Here is a 23,141-nt window from a genome sequence, read left to right as displayed (position 1 = left end):
CCCAGCTACATCCCTGCCATTGAATTTAAACGCACATTTAAATGAGAGCATTTACTGTACAGCAACCTTACAAACACACACACAAAAAAAAAAACCCAGTGGCCGCACATTGCAGCAGAGACAGTTCCTGAGACCGTGCAGAGTTTCCAGCGGGCCGGTGATTTGGTGCAATGCGAACACTCAAACTGCTGCATGTACTGTCAGATTGAAAGGCGGGAGCTGCAACCTCCCACTCCTCCTATTGCTATAACAACCACAGGGCGGTCGATGCGTCTCGATGGCACAGCAGCTCGACTGCCAAGTGTCATCCTCCTGCAAGTAGCCCGACCTCCGCTAACAGCATCACCGCCTGGCGCTGAGTGAATCCCGCCCGGGCAGCAGGAGGAAGAAGAAGAGGAGGAAGAGGAGAGGAGGGGAGGGGGAGCCTGTGTTTCCCCGTTCAGTGATGTGAACAGTGGGGAGGCTCAGGATCGGGATCCGCTACGTCAGCCAGATTAGTCAAATAACCTCTCGGGGTAGGACAAACCTCCCGGGCTCGCCAGGCTGCATGCATGGGCTCAGACTGCGAGACAGACAGCGCTGACAGATAGACAGGAAGCTCGGCAACATACAGGAGCGCACTACTTTTCTCTTTCTTCCTTTCTTTATTTTGTATTTTTTATAAGATTTCTTTGTTTCTTTCTCTTTTTTTTTGGCTGGGTGAGACCGTGGTGCTCCTCCAGCAGCCTCTCCTCATCCCTCCCGCCCCCCACCCCCCCAACTCCCCCTCCACCCCCTGTGCGAAATGGCGAAAGAAAACGGCGAGTCCAGCGACGGGTCTTGGAAAAAGCATGTCGATGACATCAAGAACATATTTGACTTCAAGGAAGTCCTCGGCACGTAAGTACCAAGGCGATGCATCCTCGCGAGCGACTAGAAACTTTGCAGCCAGTTGTGCACGGTAGCGTCAGAAAAAGAAAAAAAGAAAAAAACAATGGCACATTGTTGCGTTTGAACGGAAACGAGAAGCAGGCTGACAGCTGTTGAATATCTGTTGAAAACTGCTCGACGCACCCTGCGCCTTTCAAACTTACCGTCCGCCGCAACAGACATTTTAAATCCATACGGGAGCATCATCTGTTAATTGCTCAGTGAGGAGAATTGATCATTCACTGGACACGATAACAATATGTGAAGGCAGACGCGTGATGCCGCCCCCCCCACCCCCCTCTCTGCCTCGCTGTATCAGTTCATTCACAAACTACTGCAGCCTGTTGTTATTCCACCCGCGGTTCAGTTCAACGCTGAATCCAGGCAGCCATTTATCTAACTGTGCTCGCTTTGCACTGCGGGGCCTATTTGCATCCACATAACCGCGATTACAAGCCGCAAATGCAGGCGCCATCTGCGATGACTTTTTGTGTGCTCAGTTCTCCGCAAACAGCTGAGAAGCATACGGTCTGGCTTTGAGGAGTCTTGTCACCGCCACAGACACTTGATGCTACAGTAAACACTTGTGAGAACCTCTGTCAGCAGCAGGCTTGTCTGGGGCGTTCAGGGACCACTTTGGCTGAAGTTAGTCTCTTGCTCTTGGAGCACAGAGCAGACAAATTCCAGAGTTTATTTTGGTCTGCTGTTAGGGCTTCCTGGTTTCATGTCTTTTCTTCTTCTACTTCTTCTTCTTCTTCTTCTTCTTCGAGGAAGTTCTGCAGCAGCGGACAGAGAACATGGAAGTGTTTCCCTGAATAAAAGTTACATGGTAGTGCCCTCTCTCAGTCTTGTAATGCTGCTCTAGATGGATCACACATTTTATAGAGTAATTCTCCTTCTTTCTCTCTCTCTCTCTCTCTCTCTCTCTCCCTCTCTCTTTTCTTGTTGTGGCACACTTGGTCCCCCAAAGACACATTTGCTCAGTCTTGGCAGAGAGGAATAATGTTCTGAAGACCTGTGCAGAGAAAGGAGTCTCCCTCAGGGGATAGGTTTGTTTTCTTTGATTTAGCTCAAGAAACTGGTGTCGAGATGCACAAAAAATGGCCGCTGGCCACTGCTTCAGTTCAACTGGGAGGACGGTCTTTCACAAGATTGTTGTATAATCTGCATTTTCTTGACTCTCCTCATCTTGTTCAGCTCAATCGGCTGTTTTTTGAGGAGCAGCGTCATAAAGTCCTCATACAGATTGGTGAATCATAAATCAAACTCCACTCCTCAGCTGTTTGACCCATCAGGCACACACTCCTACCTGGAGGCAGCTCTGATTTCCCCAAGGCTTTCATTTATGTGTGAGGAGCCTGTGAATAACACCAGTGAATCATCGTGATTTACTGTCCACACAATGGCCAGGTTGGAGGAACACACTTCCCTCACCCACAGCAACCCGGAGCACATATCCTCTCTGTCACTGCTCGGCCTTCGCGTCACACATTGTTACAGAATGTGCTTGTCTTGGCTGACTTTAATTGAGGTCCGTTGACTTGTTCCCACGTCTTAATCAGGGAGCGGCTTGTTGCTGCACAGCGGGGTTCACAACAGGCCACCTGGGCTAGAAAAGCCCAGCAAGCTTGCAGCTTTGCCTGGGGATTATAAATGGAAGAGGAAGGACTGTTGGTCAAAGGAGGAGACAGATTATCCTCCTCCTCTTCCTCCTTTTCTTCTTGCTCCACCTGTCAGCTGTAGGTTGAAAGTTGTTTTCTCCATGAGTGTCTTCATCCCTCTGCAGTGTCTTCCTGCTGAGGAAAGCTCATTCATTGCCCAAGGACAAGCGCTAATTATTTTTACTCTCTCTGTTGTTAAGAGCGGTTTTGAGGTACTTTGTTGTCTGTTTTCTTTTTTTTTTATTGCCTTTCTCTGAGTCACTTTGCAGATTTCTCTTGATAAACGAAACCTTGGGCAAGCTCAAAAAAATCAAATATATGGTTTTTTTCATTTTTCATTTCATCAAGCCTGTTTAAAAACTGACAACCCCGTCCGTTCATACATTGTTAAATCACGATTAAAATAATATTTTCACATATCTTTTACCTATGTGAACTGTATACATTTAATGCCACACACAGGGATGATCACCCCACTTCGCTGACTTTGATATGAGAGGCATAGTTGTTTAGGTTAATGCTGTTTAGATTAATTCACTTTGCTGTTTGTTGTCCCTAAAACATTTAGATAAAGTGAACATAAGGTGAATGTTGTACAAAGAGAAGAACCGATCTGAACAGCTGCTGGAAATCGGTCTTTATCTGTCTCTGTTTGCGTGCGTGTGTGTGTGTGTCAACCAATTATATATTGATAGGAGTTTTCGAACAGGAAGCCATGGCACTAATGCTTTGGCCGCACTTGTTCCACGTGTTTCTTGCTGTAGAGCTAATGAGATCTCTACCACTGATGCTAGTCCTTGTCTTGCCATGGGGCTAATTTCAGACCCTTAAGCTGCTGATACTCTGAGGAAGCAAATTAAATAACCCAGCTGCAAGCATGTTCAGAGATCCCAGTAGGTAGGGTGTTGTGAATGTAAGGCTTGGGGCAGGATTGCCACTCAGAGAATTTGAGATACTGAGACTGGCCTTTCAATACCACTTTTCCTGCAGCTGAAAAAAAAAAAAAAGATTCAAGGCAGTTGTTGGATTGTGTTTTTAATATAGAAATTTGATTGAACTGCATTTTTATTAAGACGTTTACAAAGAAACTGCATGTAACATGCTCTGGTCAGTTTCATGAGTAATCACTCAGGATGCTGACACAGTACAAAGAGGGATGCCAAAGCTCGGCCACCTCTGGCTTAAATTTCTGTTGCTGCAAAGTGAGTAAATGTACACGGGGAACATTTCACTGTTGCCACTGGCTGCAACTCAAGCCCATAGGATGATTGAGCCACTGTCATGCTTGAGAGTTGGATAAGCTTTTTTTTTTCTTCATGAAATTCTGATTTAAAAAAAAAAAATCTTTGGCTTTATCAGTCCATGAAACTTGTTTTCAAAACCTGCAAGGGTTGTTTGATTGTGTTCTATGAAGATCTCGTTCATTCATTCGTTCATTTATTGTTCATTTAATGAAGAAGGATGCTTTGACATGGAATGTGACCATCACAGCATTTGTAGCCACGACTTATTTCTGTTGCTTGTCCGTAGAGGTGCTTTGAAATAAAACCTAAAAATGACTTGTGTGGGTGTATCTGAACAGAGGAACACTTCGCCAGCACTCCACATAAATCTTTTGCAGTTAAGCAGCCTTTCTTTCGGCCCCGTGAGACATTTTCTCGGTCTTCCACACACAAACATGACCTCCCTCTTCCGCTCAACTGCCGTTTCTTAATAACACGGGGAACTTAGGAAATGGTTGCCAGAAAGCACTGATAACTTCTTGTAACAATGCTTTTCAGAGTGCTTTCGTGCTGCTTAGAGGAGCTTGTGGCTGCTGATTGTTGGTAGGAGGTTTGGGGAGTGGGCGTATTTATAGAAATAATGAAATGAAATGAAATATTTGAAAGAAGGGAGGCAAACGTTGCCCATTACGTCAAGAACAATGTTTTATCTTTAAACCTATTTTCACTAAGGTTGGGAGTGTCAAGGCGCCTTGTGATTCGATTACGATTCAGAGGATTGCAACGCGATTATGAAACAATTGTCAATGCAGCTTTTTTTCTGTCAAGGATTCTTCTTTTTCCTCACCATGTGACTACTTGGTATTTTTCAAAGCAAAGTATTTCTAAAGATCCATAGCTAATTTACTACCAGTCTTTATTTTATTGATAAAAAAACAAATGAGTACAATAGAGACTAAAAGGAATAGAGTTGGAGTAGATGAAAGGGAAGAGAATGGAGGAAAGAAATGGCAAAAACAAAGAAGATAAAAGTGTGAATGTGTAAATCGATATGCTTACAATCTCAAAGCTAATATCGCTGGCAAATCAAGGCACGATGACACATGATATGAATTATGACTTTGCAGGTATATTCTTGTGCCATGCAACTTTTTTCTCTATCATTCAAGTGGAAACCCTGTTAAATGAAGGGTCCTGCAGGGCAGATGTACCGGGAACACAACTCGATGCAGCTGCTAATTTCCACTGAAGGTGCTCTGCTCAGCTGTAGGAGTATTCACATCTGACTTTTTACCTTCTAGAAACACATTTACCGACCGTAACGTCTCAAATCAAGGCTCTGAAAATGACAAGCTCACTTTCAGTCCAGCTGTCTGGGATCATAAACTAGGCTTATGATCCCAGAAAGTTGTGATCAGCAGAAATATTGGTTTCCACCACAGTCTGAGGGATGTGGAGTAATGCAATCTCCTCGTGTTGTCGGAGCTTTTGGGCTCAGGAGGTAGTAGTAATTCAAAGTCTGTGTACACTGTAGCCCACAGAGTACTGAAGGCAAACACGCTACTCCTTATTTAAGCGGATCGTTTCAAAGTGTGTTGAAACAGTTCTTTTGCTGTCAAAACAGCATTACTTAAAAATTCGCAGTGAGAAAAAGTTTGACCGGACACACCCAAACCTTTTGCTTACCATAACTGAAGGGGTTAAATACTTTACTTATTTTATTTGGTGTATTTGATCACCAAAGAACAAGGCTTATTACTTTGAGATGATTCAGAGGAATGTCTTCCTTCACGCGGGGCTGAAGACTTAAAGCAACAGCATCTGTTTGTGTTTGTTTGATGCGCTCCGTCATGGATTTCAGATTCCCACCCTTGGAGTAGTTGCCGAGTTTGAATGTCATGAATAAACAGTCTGCTATTAATCAGAGCTTTTCCCTGACAAAGCCCTACTCCTGTGTCCTGCGTTGAAGTGGCTGCTGTTGCCTTTGTGTATTGATCCTTCTCTGAAGCACTGCTCACGTTGCGGCCTTGAAAACCGCCCGAATGCTGTGAAAATGGCAGCTAGGCAACTAGGATGGTGGAAGTCTTTAGGTGGCTCTCTCTGAAGAGGACTTCCAACCACTGCAATCTTCCAGCTACATTGCTGAAGGAAACAGGTTTCATGCATTGTAATTACCTGAGTTTCCATTTGTATTCATGGTCCTCTGGCTGTAGTGATGCCCGCAGAGCCTCGGTGTGCCATTCTCTGTACTTAGCGTTGAAGCATACAACACTGCACTATATCAGAGCACAGGAGGAAGTAATCATCCGTACTGGAATAATTCAAGATTGCGTCTCTCTGACAGGCTGTTTTGTTGGCTTCAGACAACATTATCTGCAGCTCCAGGGGAATATTTGGCAGGGACCTGTATTTTTAGGAGTTTAGTTCGCTCTTATCAGCCTGTGAACTGGCCATTATTCTCTGTTTGATCAACTGCATGAAGGCAAACTGCGCATTCCACAAAAGTGGCCTGGGGCCCCGCTGTGTGCATAATGATGATGGCTCCCAGCTCCAGTTGGGACTGTGAGAGCTGCTGTATTTCGCTGCGGTTCTATCGGTGGACTTGATTTAACTGAGCGGCACCTGATCAGTGGTGTTTGCGGCCAAGAGCCCGTATTGCTAAGCAGGATTTGTGGCTTAGTGAGGTGATTTCAGATTTAACTGTGGGCTTTCAGTGTTACAAAAGTGGTTTTAGATAAAAGATATATATATATATATAAATATAAAAAAAGAGGACACCCTGATGAGCTGATAATTTAGAAAATGGGGGTGAAAAAAAAGCAACGGTGATTTGTAAAGACTGATGGAAGCTTTGTAAAATTTGGAAGATATGTGAATTTGTCTTATCAAAATTACTTGACAATAAAATATGTTCTTAGTATATTCTGATTCTCGCATGTTTTTCTATATTTATTGCTTTAGATCTTATGGCAGTAGGAAGTAGGTCTGTTTACTGTTTTCAATTTTATACTCTCAAAGAAAACATTTAAATGATAAAGCTAAAAATAGTCTTGCATGCCACTAGAATACTCCACACACATCATTTAAATGACATATCCTCATGCCTTGATCTGCCAGTGATATTTGCTTTGATATGATAAGCCTGTCAATTTACACATTCACACATTTATTTGTGTATTTAATTCTCTTTCCCTTCCTTGATTTCTCTGCTCCAACTCTGTTCCTTTTAGCCAGCATTGTATTAAGTCTTTGTTCTTGTTTTGGCTCCAGATCTATGTTCGTGATTGGTCATCTGGTGCCAAAAACCTAAACGTGTCCCTTTTAACGAGCTTGGAGCTGAAAAAACAAGGTTTAATTTCTGAAACGGTTAACCAGATTGTTATGGTTTGGTAATGGCGATAAACTTTGTAATGGTGAGGTATGAGCCGATCTGATCTCGAGTGTCAGATCAGATTGAACTGAATGAACTTCCAAGCAAAAATATAGAATTTGATTTTCGCAGGGCATGTTGTGACTTTGCCGGGTTGGCAGGTCTTACTGGTGGACATTGTAACATTTGATCTGAAGGGACAAACAGGGAGACTGTGATGAACATGGATTCATTTATGAATGCAGTGTCACTGTTATGCATTTTCACAGTATCTGAGATGTGTTATGACAAGATGACCTTTACCAAGACAACACAACCAGTCATAAACATGAGCAAAATACCAAACTCTATGTTAATACTTCATTCCATTAAACTGCCATGCATGAGCTGTTTCGACAACTATAACAGCATCATGAATATTACAGCGGTAAAATTTTGTTATATAACCTACATCTTTGTTTAGTATCTAATTAAGCAAGACACAGTTGACTGATTACTATAGGAGTCACAAACGTGTATAAAGACTTGGTAATGCTCATGATGGTTACCTTGTGAATACCTCTCCTAGTACCCAGGTGTTTTTTCTATCTGTCACAGCACAACACTATCTTACAGCTGCATTGTTAAACTGTTTCTTTTAATATGCTTCACACCCTCTCTGCCACTGCACAGCAAATATTTAACTGTTTGCTGGCCAGGCATTGTTATACTTCAGTTTATGGTGATATGTGATGAGGATAAACACGAATGTCACCGCACTGTTGCACGGTGACTTTGACCGTAGCCGACCACAGTGCCGGTAGCTCTACCTGGATTATCAAGTCCCGACTTTTCCATCATGTTGCATAACTAGCTGCTTTAATGCATCTTACACAAGATGATTCCGTGTGACTGATCAGCAGCCACACAATACACGCACCGCCTCTGAATATCCAGAAGCAGGCCCTCACTCTCCATCAGAAAACTTTCTCTGCGCTTCATTCACGGTTTGTTTTTTTTCATTTGCATCGTTCAGAGCAAGCAGCCGAGGTCACAGCCTCGAAAATGTTTCCAAGATGATTGTTTCATAATGTGGCTCACTTTGCATCTGCAGCATCAGGCGCCGGTTTCAGACACGGAGCAGCCCACATTCGCATTAGTCAGCCATTTTGGCGTAGTTATCTGCACATTGTGTGGTGGTGTTGTGTGACTGCAGGCTGTCACACTCGGCTCATAGTGACATCCAAGAGCTGCGAGCGCAGAGATCTGCCACTCTGGGGGAAAAAAACAACAACTTTAGATTAAATTATTATTATTGTTCATCCGGCTGAGTGAGTGCGCTGACTCGATTGTGCCCGTCTGTGGCACTGGGTCAGAAACATTTAGCCACTTGGTCACATTTATCAGGCATAATGCGTTGAGATGAGCTCCAATAAAGGGTCTAATTTAGATGGAGCGTTCTTTCATCACTGTGTGCTCCTCCACTGCTGTTGCACCGCTGCTAACAATTATTGTCATGGCTAAATGAGTTGTGTTGTACATGGAAATAACACACTGGTGTTGAATATTGCTTTGCTTGTCTTCATTACCAACCATTCAAAACCTTTTGATGTTTAATTAAATGTCACACGTGGAAAAGAGTGTGGACAGTTGCGCTACCATATGCATCTTTCTAACACCCCTTTTTTTTCTAGTGAATTATGGCGCGAGAGCTTGAATGCTTCGGGAGCTTGAAGCACAGTTTGTCGGGCTTCTTGCTTTGACAAAGTGAGGGAAATAACGGCTCTGGGTTGTGTCATGTTGTCATTCACAGGAAGTGATGTTGCGGCCTGTCAGTGTGGTGAACTGTCAGTAAATGTTGCTTCTCACCCTTTCAGTGAGCTTGCAGGTTTCCTGTGGTATTGAGCTTTATGTCTCTCCACCTGCAGAAAGCACGCTCTGAGGGGGGGGGAACACGCTCGCGAGGTGGTTGACAGGCCCGGCGTGCAGATGGCTGAGGAATTTTGCACTATTTCTAGCGTCCACACAGCTGTTCAAATGTGCGGCATGTATCTGAATAGGAATTATGCTCATTGTATTCACACCAAAAGCTGCAGTGTGAAGATGGGGCTGTGATTGGCCAGCAAGTAGCGCACCAGCTCCCTCATGGCGTTTAGATATTATATGTCACAATGAGGTCAAGTCCTCGTCTTGGTCAAGCCCTCTTCCGCTCCAAGCCCACACTGTTCTATTTGCAGTGAGTGTTTCCCCTCGTCACACCTGGGGCCAGGTGGTGTCTTTGTGCATGGACTGTTTGTGTGCCGTGGCTCTGATTAACCCTCCCCCTCTGTGTGATGGAGAAGTGAGGGATTAGCATGGATTTGATGGCCACTGTACGACATACAGCAGCCGAATGAGATGAGTTGAGAGCCTGTTGATAGGAACCGATTACTATTTGAGAACCAAACAGACCCTCTCAGGTGAGTTATGCAAGTTTAGTTAAAAATACTGTACAACACTTGCCTAACGCAGGTGCCCTGACATGTTTGGATTTTCTGGATTTCTAAGCTATATGGAGACACTGATCTTTATCCTCAGCCTCATCGTGACATGGACTTCGTGGACCAGACTGAGATCTGGGGAATATAGAGGCCAAATCATGACCTTGATCTCTGTCATGTTTTTCAAAATATTTGTGAATACCACAGCCATGAAGGGGTTTATGAACAGCCCCAAAGACTAAAAAGTTGGAACAGTCTGCAAAACATGAATAAAAAAAACCAGAATTCAATGAGTAAAGCTGTGAAAAGTTTAAAGCGAAGCATTTTTTTTGTTTCATGAAAAATCTGGACTCTTCTATCATTACAGACTTTGTAGTAGTGAATACTTACTACATTTTTAGTAAGGAGGGATTTTCACACGATGATAAGGTTCATGAGGAAAGAAGTGTCATCCTGTGAGAACTTCCTGTTGTGGTGTCAGTCTGGTCATCTTCCTCCAGTACTAATCCGAAAAGAGGGCAAGGGAAGAGCAGTTTGCATCCCTCTTAGTGTAAATGGCCATGGGTCAGGTGACCTTTCAGAATTCAGAGGTGCCGCATCCTCTCCCACGCTGTGCTTTCTCTCCTCTAACCAGTATCGCTGGTGCTTCCTTCGTCTCTCTTCTCAAATCCCTGTTCGTACAATTTAAAGCATGTAGCATCCACATTAAAATTCAAGCTTTCCCCACAGAGCATTACTCCCATGGCACGTCCTGCTGCCATTTCTTCCCCATGTTGCTGTCGCTCACACCTGGCAGACATGATGTAAAAGAAGGCATGGCTTGTCAGACCAGGTCCCCCTCTGTTGCTTCATGATCCTGCTGTGATGCTCATGTTCCCGCTGAAGCTGCTTTGAGCAAAGGACGAGGCTCAGTGTGGTAATTCTGACTGGTCTGCAGTTTGATGCACGGCCTGTTTTCTCCTTTCAGTGAGCTATGCTGCAGTACCTCTTCTGTTGGATTGGAGCAACGTGACTCAGGCACACAGATTCATCAGTTTTCACTCCACAAAACCTCTGTCTATTACAGTTTGATCCATGCGCTCCAGTATATTAACTCAGACAGTGACTGAATTTCACCTGTCAATGATTTTAATGTTGTGGCTGATCAGAGTACCTTGCATTGCACATAAGAAAGCCTTATATCAGCTGTTTGAAATTCAAATAAATGGGAAGGAAGGAAGGAGCTTCTTTTTTTTTATTTGATCATTTCTTTCTCCAGAGTTCATCTGTCAATCGTGGATTATTGAAGGCCTTTAGATCATATTAGCCGCTTGTGTTTGGTGAACATGACCCAGAAAGTCTCAGATAATCAGTTCTTTTCAGGATGACATCAAGCCATCCTGAAGATGCATGAAAGGAAAAGAGTGAATAATGAAAACAAGTAAGGGGGGGGGGGATCACTCTGCCTGTTCAGCAAGATTTATTATCTACATGGTATCATAGCAACAGATGCAGATTGCTTGAGCTAATACTCCCTTAATTCCGTATTTGTTTAGCATGGAGGCAGATGGCAGAGGAAGAGGCACTATCAGCTCTCCTAAATGGGTGTTTTTTTAGAGGTTTTAAAAGTGTTTGCCGTGCTTTTGGCTGCGCACAAGCTCCAAGCGTACGTCTACACAGAAGGCTGTTGACCACAGTCATGGACTTTGCCAGTTCTCAGTAAATATTCACAATATGCTGTTTGTGTACTCTAGCCTGTCTGCCTCTGAGTGTCCTCTCTCTACTCACTGACGATGTGTCAATATTGTCTGAGCTCATATAAAGCAGGACTAATATGCCTCTCTTTTTTTCTTTTTTTTTTTTTTTCTTTCTTGCAGCGGTGCGTTTTCTGAAGTGGTGATGGCGCGGGAAAAGGCCACGGGGAAGATGGTGGCAATCAAGTGCATCCCCAAAAAAGCGCTCAAGGGGAAGGAGACGAGTATCGAAAACGAAATCGCTGTCCTCAGGAAGTATGTACCGCATGACTGAACCGTGCAGAAGGAGAGCAGCGCTTTTAGAAAGGGTCACCGCCTTGCATCATCCTCTGGGAAGCTTGTGCTTTCTTCTGCTCTCACTACTCTTGGCTGGTTTATTTAGTGCCAGTTTATTTAACAGTCATTGACAGGCTTAAGTGACCGCCTCGTCAAATCCCATCTATCAACCTGCACACACACACACACACACACACACACACACACACAAACACACACGCACACTGTTACACATGGGTATGATAGGATTGGACTGACACCAGGTGACTCTCCATCCTCCCCCAGGGCCTGTCGGGTGAATTCCCAGAGAAGCTCAGTTATCAGTCACTCTAAAAGTCAGCATTGCAGTGGTTGGGTGTAGTTGCCTGGTTACAGTTGCTATCCTTTGACAAATTACATTTTTTCTCTCTTTCATGGTTTCTCATTTGCTTTCTGAGTTGTTTCTCCCTCTCTTTATGCTCTGTAGTTGTCTTCAAACTGCAAAGTCATTTTCATTCCTCACTTGGAAAAGTACAAAGCTGTGAAGGTTTAATCTTTTGAGAGTATCCCCTCCTCCTCCTCCCCCTCCTCCTCATCCTCCTCCTCCTCTTCCACCACTTCTACCTTTTCCTTACCAGCCCTTTAGAAGACATCTTGTCAACTATACATTACCTTACCTTGGGTAATTGATCAAGACTCCTGATATCTTCAGCCATCATATAGTATTTCCACCATATAGTATTCCCCTCCCCCCTGTCTCCTGTGCATCAAGAACAACCTGCATTCTTACCCAATCATTGAGAAACAACAAAAAATTAAAAATAAAAACACAGGCTCTGCTTTCAGTTGGCAGGGCATTGTTTAATCATTTTGTCGGAAGGCTAACTGCGCCACATATGTGTTTGGTGATGAAGTGAACAGAAACGGGCACCAAACTAAGTAAATTTTCTCTTCTTCCTCCTCAGGATAAAGCATGAGAATATAGTGGCTCTGGAGGACATCTATGAGAGCTCGAATCACCTGTACCTCATAATGCAGCTGTAAGTACATTATGATGCTGTCTGTTTAGGTCAGCTCTTGGCCTTTAGTTTTGATAATATGTTGTGTTTCCGAGCCTGAGCGAGTGTCTGCAATGTCCTTGAGGCAACTTTGAATGCAGCGATGTTCTAAAGAGGACTCGGTCCTCATTTGAACAGCAGCATAATGTGTGTAGTGAGGATAAATTATGCAATCAATGTCACTGCGCCGAGCCAAACGATAGTTCAGCATATACATTCCCTAAAACAAATGACCGCTCCATCAAAATATTATACACTTCCATGAATACTTCACGCTGCTAATGTGGCCAGCGTTGTCATTTCACCTGGATCTCGACCTTCAAACAGGACAGAGCTATGCTGTATAGCTGTGGGCTTTTGTGGTTTCACATCTCCTTTTGTGCTAACCAGGCTCAGCTGGCTATTTGACCGTATACATGAGAAAAAATGAATTCTCTCAGTGGAAGTCCTTTTAAAGGTGGCAGATCACCAGCATGACACCATTTTACCTCTGATAAAACTGTTTTAGCACAGTTGTTCGCTGCTGATACAACAGTAGCTACGATGCATATCCTCTTTTCTCAGCTGACCGACGAGGCCAAACTTTACTTTTAGGAGGGAAACCTTACAGAAACGGAAGCTAGAACAGTGTTTAGATTAAACTATCAAAAAATATTGTATTCTCTTTATCTAGTCATGTAACAGATATTTTGTTGAATACTTTTTTCACTCACTGTTGATGAGGGGGTATGCTTAGCTGCAGCTTCTTTACCGTTTTCCTGTGTACAGAATATGTCGTCATAATTTGATAGCTTTGACCTGCCCACATCATTTCAGTGTTTGTGACTAATGCACCAGCAATTTCGCCAGCAATTATCTGCCCTCTCCGTTTCTCTGAAAGGTGTTTAATGTTGCCTCGAAGTCTCTTATATAAATGGTAAGTGCAAGTCATTTGTGAAGGCAGGCACAAGCTTACACTTGATGCTAAACTTAATGAGTCATGTATTGTGTATTTGCCTTTTTGTAGCTTAAAGTCGTTGAGAATGGCTGGTGCTTTAGTGCCAAACATTGCTTAACTACGTGATGTCATGATGACATTTCATAGATGTAGGAACGCTCTTTGGAAGAATGACATTTCAGAGGAACTGACTAATGTCACGACACTGCTCTGCGTCAAAGTAAATTCTACAAAAGGCCTTCCGTGACGTAAAAGAAAAATAATTGCCTTATTTTGAGCTCTTAAAAAGATTAATATGTTTATTTTGTTAAGACATGGTACTTCAGAAAAATATAGACCAGAAGTATGATTTTTAAAAAGAAGCTGACTTATTCTTATGAAACAAATTGGAAATAGAATGCACGTTCTTTATTTATTCATTTGTTTAAAAATTTTTTTTTTTTAAGAACTGTAAAGAAAAGTTCTTGGAAAGCGGTGGATTTTTTCACAACTTAAATACAGGCTGTTCGTGGTTTAAACAGCCAGCAGTAAAATGCCGAACTCAGGGGGGCTTTGTTGCTGTTTCTGTGATTGAGTGCAGGCGCGAAAACTCAAAGATGCTTTTGTCAAACCTTTCTTTTTTTTTTTTTTTTTTTTTTTTTTTGAAGGGGAACGAAGCTGTACAGTGCGCTTTGGAACATTTTCAAACCCATTCAAGGTTTCTGCACTATATATTCCACACTCAAACATGAGTGTGGAATATATTGTGCAGAAACCTTTATCCCAGTCAGTCCTCACACAATCTCCTGCAAAAACAGATTCAGTGGAGGCACAGCCTGCTACTTTGTTATCGCTTTGTGTAAGTGCGTCTTAGATAAACCTCTATCGGAATTTTATCAGCTGGTCTTCGCGCTTACAGGGTGTCTGGAGGTGAGCTGTTTGACCGCATCGTAGAAAAGGGCTTCTACACAGAGATGGATGCCAGTCGGCTCATCAGGCAAGTTTTGGATGCAGTCAACTATCTACACTCCATGGGGATAGTGCACAGAGACCTAAAGGTACGGCAGAATTGAATGTTGGCCCATAGTCAAACATGCATTTGCTGCTGAAAAACTTTCTCCTCTTCAGTCAACAAGAGAGGGCAAATCCTTGATACTTAACCTGTGTGGGTGCTGCCGTATTCGGTAGTAATCAGCCAAAGAGGTTAAATGTCAAGGATTTTCCTTCTCTGTAAACTGCTGAAGCCTCATGGCTGAGCCAAGAAAGCTCTTGAAAGACAAATCCATCGTCTGACATTTTACGGTCCAGGTCATCAGTCCACTCACACACACACACACACACACACACACACACACACACACACACACACACACACACACACACACACACACACACACACACACAAAATATTATGAACAGCAATCACAAACAGATGTTTTGACTCTGTTTTTTTTCCTTTTTAACTTTCAGCCTGAGAACCTGCTTTATTTCAGTCCTCACGATGACTCGAAGATCATGATCAGTGACTTTGGCCTGTCAAAGATGGAAGGGACAGGTGGCGTGATGGCCACGGCCTGTGGGACTCCTGGATACGTGGGTGAGGATGCCAACTGCGCTACGACTTTGGTGGAAAGTTACTCAGAGATAATTGGATAATACTCTAGTTGGCTAAACACGGCATAGTTTAATCTGCCTGTAGCCACAGGTTAACCATAGCCATCTGCTGCAGGCGGTCCACCAAATATTCACATTCTTCTTTGGCTTCCAAGTCATAGTGAAAAGTGGCAAATGGTTTGCTTTGTTAGTTTTTTCTGTTCATTAAAAAAAAATGTCATTGTTTCAGCCCCTGAGGTTTTAGCACAAAAGCCCTACAGTAAAGCAGTGGACTGCTGGTCCATTGGAGTCATCGCTTATATCCTGTAAGTACTTATAATTCACCAAAACTTACTTCACTTTTTGTTATAGAGTCTCAAGTTAAATAGGAAAATGTTTCTTCCCATATGAAAAAAAAAGAAGAAAAACTTCTCTCTTGACCTGGAAAAAGAGCAAAAATGTCAAAACCAAAATACCAACAGCTCAATGAAAACTTGCAAGCAAAGTCACATCAAACACTGGGCCTGACAGAGGCGCCACATGAAAAATAAAGGCATTATTAAAGTTGTGAGGCTCTCTCCTGTCAATATGCTGTCTGTCAGTTTCATATTTCACTCGAGTCAGTTATTTAGATATTTCACTGTAGGCCGGAGTAGTTGTTGACAGACGGATGAACAAAGTTTGAATGAGCAGCTCAGACAGCATCAGTAAAATAAGCAACACGTCTCTACGTACATCATCTTCAGGACCAATTAAGCACGGTCTAAAACAATCAAACATTAACTGTGAAATCACATCCAGGTTGCAGATTAAGTCAACACTGCAGGGTCAAGACTGTAGCCTGACGGAATAAAGAGCCTGTAAGGCAACTGTTGAATAAAGCCGCCAACCTAATTAAGCAATGTGGTGTCACTCGTTAGCCAAATAAGAACAACTGGTTTTGTTACGTGCTACTAATTCAACTTAATTCAAACTAAGTTTTTTCTTTTACCCTCATAAATGAGTCGTCTGCCTGCAGGAATTTGGACCGTATTATAATCCAAAGCACGGCCCCAAGTGCACAGCATGGATTTGTGATTTTTATCTGCAGTTCACGTGCCCATTTTCCCTCATATCATATGAAAATGGATTGCTTTTGTGCTATTTTCTGCCCCTCTTAGTGTCCTTGATAATCCCTCTGAGCTGTCTCCAGTGGCATGCTACAGGAGAAATCAAACTGCCTGTAAATAAGATTAGGTCCCGGCAAATCCTTTTAGATTATGGTTAAAGTTTCTAACATCATCAGGATGATGACTTTCACACGGCCGGTTGCATAATCATTCAACTTCATCTTCGCAGGCTTTGTGGCTACCCTCCTTTCTATGACGAGAACGACTCGAAGCTCTTTGAGCAGATTCTCAAGGCGGACTACGAGTTTGACGCACCATATTGGGATGACATATCAGACTCTGGTGAGCTATGACATAGTGTGTGTGTGTGTGTACGTGTGTTTGTTGTTAAACAGTGTTGAAATAAAGAGTTTAGTACTCTGCAGATTAATTAGATCCCGAACCTATCAGCAGTAATGGGGTAGAACAGACTTTATTGCTTATTTCTCAACTAAAACTCCAAATCCACGTCTCAAATTGGGTTTTTACTCCAGCACAGTATTGCTGACATATGACCTCACTTCCTATTTTTGAATGTCAAAGCAAACTTCAGTTGGCTGCAATGAAAGCTTTTGAAACCTTGTTTGAGTCATGGAACCCTGCAGAATCACATTCGTGAAAAATTGGTCATCAAACATTAAACCTCCAACTCACAGGCAGCGGTGGCTCCTGAGCGCTCTGGAGGCGACCATGAAACTTGGTGAAAAAGATCAGATGGTCACCTTCACCAGCAGACAATAAGATGAATGAATGACAAACTTAATTCTATTTATTTTCATGTTATTTTGTTTTTCCTGCTTAGGTTTACACATAGTTTAATAATTTGTCCAATGTCAGCTTTTTATCAGAGCAACAGCAACAACCGGTTGAGTCCCAGTGAAGTGGAATGGGACTTTTGTTTTACGTGGACTTTGTTCCTTGAAGCAAAAGTGCAATCAGTTCTATCTTCTCCATCTTGGTCCATATTCTCAGATTTATGAAATGTTCGGTGGATTAAAGGAAAGTTTTTGCTTATGTGGCACTTTTTGAGACAGCAGATGTCAGAAAGAGCTCTACAGTAACAGATACAAAGTTCAAACAGAACAAAGATAAATAAATAGGCACAGATGAGACGCAATGAAAAGAATTTGCATTAGAATCGGATTGAAAAAAACTGTGGGCTACAGTTCTCAGTTCCAGTGGGACACGGTTCCAGAGATTCTGTGGAAATGTTTGACTGTAATACACCAGCAAACTGACAAGACTTTTGACTTAAATGTCTTCATATAACAGAATCAGCAATCATTGTTGGATATTAGTGGTTGTTTTTCTTGCTTTACCTGTGTTGTTTGTGGGCAGCAAAGTGTTTCGGTTGTCAGTCACATCAACTTCCTTTGCTTTTTGCTTTCACTCTCCTTGTGCTGTAGTTTGTTGGCCGGCATTCAGCAGAAAATGAGAAAGCTCATGAATTTTTATCAGCTGTTTTTAGAAGATTGTTCTGGCAATCTGCCTGTACTTATTATCTCAACGCAGCATTTTTGTTCCTCCTTTTAAAAAGAAAGTAAAGATTAAGTCTCTCAATGTAATTATGAAAAAAAAAAAGTGGCACAGTTCTTTGTGGGTGAAGTCAAGCCTTTGAATTTGAATCCATGAGGGCTGCAGAGTGTACATCATATTCTCAGCTGGGTGTGCTCTTGACCTTTTCATTTCCCTCCTCAGCCAAAGACTTCATCAACTGCCTAATGGAGAAGGACCCTGAGAAGAGATTCACGTGTGATCAGGCTCTTCAGCACCCCTGGTGAGGAACTCACCGCCACACTGCGCCACAAGCAGACAATCACAGGGAACCACACACTGCGCTGCGATTACACAGCAGTGTGACGCAGGTTGACAGGCTTACGCATTTGTCATGGAGAGCTTGTCCTCCCACTGTCAGCTGTCACCATGGCTCCGAGCCGCGAGCCCACCTCTGCTGGGCACTGCCAGCCCTCGGAGAGAAATCTGCTGAATAAATGTCTGCCAATTAGTGGCTGATCTGCTGAAGGATCCTTCAAGAATCTGGAAGATTTAATGAACAACTGGGACGTCTTCCATGGCCTGCGTCAGCGCTAATGAGAGCGCGCTGGCGTGGGCTGCTGTCTCAAGCTGAGGTGGCAGCATTATGCCCATTACCATTGGCAGTAATGGGCATTTTGGGTCGCGAGCAGGTGGTTCATCTCATACAGACATCAGTAACGGGTGTCGAAACGGAGAGAAATGACTTTCATCGTCAAGGTTTCATAAAGAGATATTATGATGAATGTGACAATAACTCCTGCAGAAACAGCAGCCTATTAATCAGGGGTGTCGCGGAGTAAATGTAAATGTTGGGACCAAATAGGAAAACAGCATGAGGATGATTCCTCAGGTGTGGCTGATGCAAACATAAATCATCTGGTTAATGCTGTTTTGTCATGCGTGAATGGTTACTTTGACTTTTTCTTTCTTCAGGATTGCTGGAGACACTGCTCTCTGCAAGAACATACATGAATCAGTCAGCCGGCAGATGCGGAAAAACTTTGCCAAAAGCAAATGGAGGGTGAGCGCGTGTAACTTTAGCCTTTCGAGGTTGACAGACTGTAACAAAAACACACACACAGGACTCTGTTTTAATAGGAGTAATAATGGCAGAAAACATGCCATGGTTTGCTTTTCTCTAGCGATTTGTCTGTTTCCTCTTTGCACAGCAAGCATTTAATGCAACAGCTGTGATCCGCCACATGAGGCGCCTGCAGCTGGGCACCAGCTTTGGCAGCAGCATCCAAAGCGCCAACTCGGTGCCGAGCCCTCAGAGCCGAGCCCCAGCCAAGAGCCAGTCTGTGGACTGCGCCCCGCTCTCCATGCAGGACCGTAAGTGACACTTCAGATGCTCAACCATCACAAATGTAACATTTAGTACAGTGTACAATGTTGAGGACACCACATCTCCTATTGTTACTTATCTAACAGCTCGATCTGTTCAGCTCGATCTGTTCAGCTCTATCTAAATTTCCATGCTGCGCACTTTGGTCACAGCAGTGACGCTGCAGATAGATTTTCTTGTTGATAACAGCTACGCTGTAACGATAATGCAATTAAACCATCATGAGTAAAACACTGACTGTTCAAGAAACCTACAAATCTAGAAAAAGCCTTCTTTTTTTATCAGGCCACTTCTGCTGTGTTTTACACAACCAGTTTGCGTTTGGCACGCTTAGTATGAATTGCTCTGGTGATTTGGCTTGTTTGGAAAAAACTGTGACTCTATAAAAGCTTTCGTCTTATAACACATTTGATTTATTACCCAGAGAGAAGTGACTCATGTGTGTGAATGGTTGAATGACTTTAATCACTTAAACAGGTGGATGAATCCGTTAACGTCACACACCTCATAGGGGGAAATGATGACTAGTCAAACGCTTTCTAATTTTATGTTAAGAAATTATTCAATTGTTTAACCATTTGTTCGTGCAGTTTTTGACAGTTAGCTAAGCTCTCCTCATCTTTAGGGTCTCTTTGCCTTTAAGAGAAGCTTTTTTTAATACCGAAGTATAGTGTCAGCTGATTTAAGTAGTTGTTTGGGTTTGTTTTTATTTAAATTTTTTTATTTTTTGAGTAATGCATAAATTAAAAATAAAAAACATTTAAAGTTAATTTGATATGTTGTCTTTATGCTATTTCAAAAACATATAATGGCTGTGTCTTTTGTGTTCTATTAATCCATAACTCAGTATTGCACCAAAGCTGCAGGGCTCCGCTATTAAACCACATAGTAACACGCTGTTAGCTGAGGTCTTTATATGCGATTTCTTGGTGATAATTTAGAGAAGGATTTTCAGCTCTTTGCTGAAACTGCGTTCTCTTACAGGTCCCCCCATAGCTCCTCTGCCATCTGCCGTTAAAGTGCACAATCAGGACGCTGATGCCGCCGCTCCTGTCACGCGGGAGGATCCACCGGCGGCGGCTGAGGCCTCTCGTCCACGACCTTCCACTGTTACCGTCATCCACACTGGGACTAAATGACGCCAGGTTCCGCGGGAGGTGAGCTGGGAGACCACGGAGCTTTGAAACGAGGGGGAAAGAAAAATCCGCCTCAGGCCTCGTGATTCAACATCGTTGCCCAGTTTGCCCATCCCGCCACCTCCCATATGTTTCTGTCAAACACGGGAGGAATTTCAGGAGTGCTGGCTTGGCTCCATTTAGCATGGCTCAGCGCCGCACCCCCCACCCCCTGCTTCCCTTCCCACTGTCCTACAGAACCTGGAAGCACAAAGGGGGAGAGACTCACCTGAAGTTGTAATTGTGGAGTTGACGGTTGCCAGACAAGCAGCTGCTGTGTGAGGTGCCACACTAAAGGAAAATCGTAATTGAAACTGCTATCAGTTTTGACTCTGATAGGACGTTCAGCTGTATGCCTTGTGTAAATATCTGCCTGGAACTATTGCGTGGAGTCTTGTTATGAAAGTGAAATATGAGCTTAAAGCTGTGGTAAATAATTGTGACATCACCTGCACTCTGAACTTCTCTTTGTTCGGACAGCTCTTGTAAATTTGCTGTGGCGTTTGCTGCAACGGCTCACAGCGTTGAAACTTCCAACCGTATGACAGTCAGTGTTGTGTTTTTGCTTTGTAGTGTGCGGATGTGAAATCCAAACAGGAGAATTTGCATCAGTCATGGCTGTGGTTGCAGGGAGGGCCGGTGCACTGCACTTATGTATTGGAATATTTATTTTCCTATTCTATATTATGATTTTTGTAAGAATACCACTCGCTGAAATGTGTAAATGTATCATAAGACTGGATTTAAAGCTATCTCATTGTCTGATGAAGAAATACAGTATCTAATAGTTGTCGACTTTGTAATTGCTGTTTTATTTGAAGAATTCAATTTGACGTGGCTGCGAAGTCCTCCACGGCCACAGGAGGGCGTCAGGGGTTGTTGCTTTATGACCAGTTCTCAGGGACCTGCAGGGACGTGAACATGAAGCTAACCAAACACCTCTGTGTGATCAGACACTTCTGTTTTCATCCAAATAGTTGAAAAGTTTAAACCTTCAAATACTGCTCGCGGTATTATCCTGATGTGCCACTGGGTTATATGTTTTCTTACTTTGAAACCATTATTGTTTGACACTATTTCCCTTTAAAAAAAAATCTTGAACTGTTGTTGGATGTAAAGACTGTGCTCACCAGTGATGTGTGCATTCATGTCTGTAATCAAAGTGTAAAATGACAAATGAATGCAAACGCATCCTGGTTAATATTGCTCCCATTGCAGAATCAGATCAGTTGTGTACAGTTGAGTAGTTGATATATCGTGCTCTGCTTCCGCTCATGAAGTGGCCGCTCTGGGAACAGCTCAGCCGCCTCCGTGTTTAATCACTGTGCTTTCGTACCAGCCTGTTGAATTTAGCAGAAAGGCTCTTTGTCCTTCTCTCTCCCGCTCACTCTCAAGAGACTTTCACGCAGAGAAGAGAAGGGATCTGTCTTTGTATTTTTTCTCTCTATTTGATTTCAGTCACTGAACATGAATGTGGAAAAAAAATAAATAAATAAAGGAACGCTCCACCAGAGCATGCCATTTTGAATTATATAAAAATGTGGTGAATATCCAAATGGACTTTGAGCATACTACTTACTGTAAATACAGAGCTCTACAACATTTGCTTGGGTCTCGTTTGTTTTATTTTTCTGTTCCCCTGAAATCGTCAAAAGAAAATCAAAATATGAATCACTGAAAACCTCTCAGGCCACATGTTGCAGATGTTGCTCTCTGAAGTTGTCGATTCACACGAAAAAGCAAAGCTGTTTATGTGTTATTTTGCTTTCTTTGACGGGGAGTAAATATCAAGATATAGTTTTCACACATTACTTACAGTATAGAGTAAATATATATTAGTTTATACAGACCAATGCTGCTACGTGTGATATAATAACTTCACATACTAACGCATGCTAGCTCTAAAGGACCCCCAACACAAATCGCATCATTATGTGAGATAAAAGTGGTGCTTGAAAGTTTGCGAACATTTGAGGATTTTCTTTGTTTCAGCTTGAATTTGACCTAAAACATCATCCGAATTTCAGCCATGTTCTTTCAGCAGAGAAAGAGAACCCAATTCAACAAGGTAGATAAATGTTTTGTTGGTTTTATTGAGGACAATTATCTAATGTTACAAAAACAAAAACTGATTGTGTATAAATTCATTCAATTAATTTTCCAATGCTAGCATCCTAGGAGTGGTCGGTCAACTGAGCTCTCTCAAAGGGCAAGGTGTGCAATAACCTCTCGAGGTGGTGGTATCATGGTTTGGGCCTATTTTGCAGCATATTGACAAGGGTGGCCCTCGATGAAACGAGGACCTCTGAAGAATCCCAGACAATTCTTTAGTTAAATGTCAGAGCATCTGTCTGTGAATTTAATCTTAAAAACATGATGTCACGCTATAGGAAAATTAATCTACACATCTGTGTTCTCCAAAAAAAGAATGCATACACGGTTTGTGCAGAGGAATGGCCCCAAAATTCCTCCGTGGCAGAAATGCAGGACATACCGACCGTGACTGGGACCGTTGACAGGGAGCTGACACACTACCCTCCTCTGTGTGAAAATCCCCAAATGCCTTTTACAGAAATTTGAAGTTAGTAAAGCTCCGACAAACTTTCAAACACCAAAAATGTTCTTGTTTCGGCTCTTCAAATATTGATATCATAAGAGCTTGCAGGTGCTTTGTGATAAGTTTGGCAACTTCAGAGTTGGACTGAGTAAATGCCAAATCAAGCAGAACTAAGTAAACATGAGTATTGGGAAATGATGAAT

The 23,141-nt window shown here is 42.8% G+C and overlaps 1 protein-coding gene across 1 annotated transcript; it reads left to right on the top strand.

Annotated features, from left to right (window-relative positions):
* Positions 1–764: 764 nt before the first annotated feature.
* LOC140307321 (calcium/calmodulin-dependent protein kinase type 1D-like) lies at positions 765–21,983 on the top strand. The gene is made up of 11 exons (XM_072386144.1): positions 765–879; positions 11,479–11,610; positions 12,576–12,650; positions 14,504–14,642; positions 15,055–15,181; positions 15,428–15,503; positions 16,516–16,628; positions 18,024–18,102; positions 18,795–18,882; positions 19,031–19,193; positions 20,191–21,983. Exons 1-11 carry the CDS (start codon positions 785–787, stop codon positions 20,343–20,345), a joined length of 1,242 nt encoding a protein of 413 aa, XP_072242245.1. The 5' UTR covers positions 765–784; the 3' UTR covers positions 20,346–21,983.
* Positions 21,984–23,141: the final 1,158 nt, after the last annotated feature.

This window comes from Leuresthes tenuis, unplaced genomic scaffold (assembly GCF_036924035.1).
Source record: "Leuresthes tenuis unplaced genomic scaffold, fLeuTen1.0.hap1 SCAF_5, whole genome shotgun sequence".
Classification (NCBI taxonomy): domain Eukaryota; kingdom Metazoa; phylum Chordata; class Actinopteri; order Atheriniformes; family Atherinopsidae; genus Leuresthes; species Leuresthes tenuis.
The sequence above is the reverse complement of the archived record's forward strand: the minus strand, read 5'-3'. Positions and strand labels throughout refer to the sequence as shown.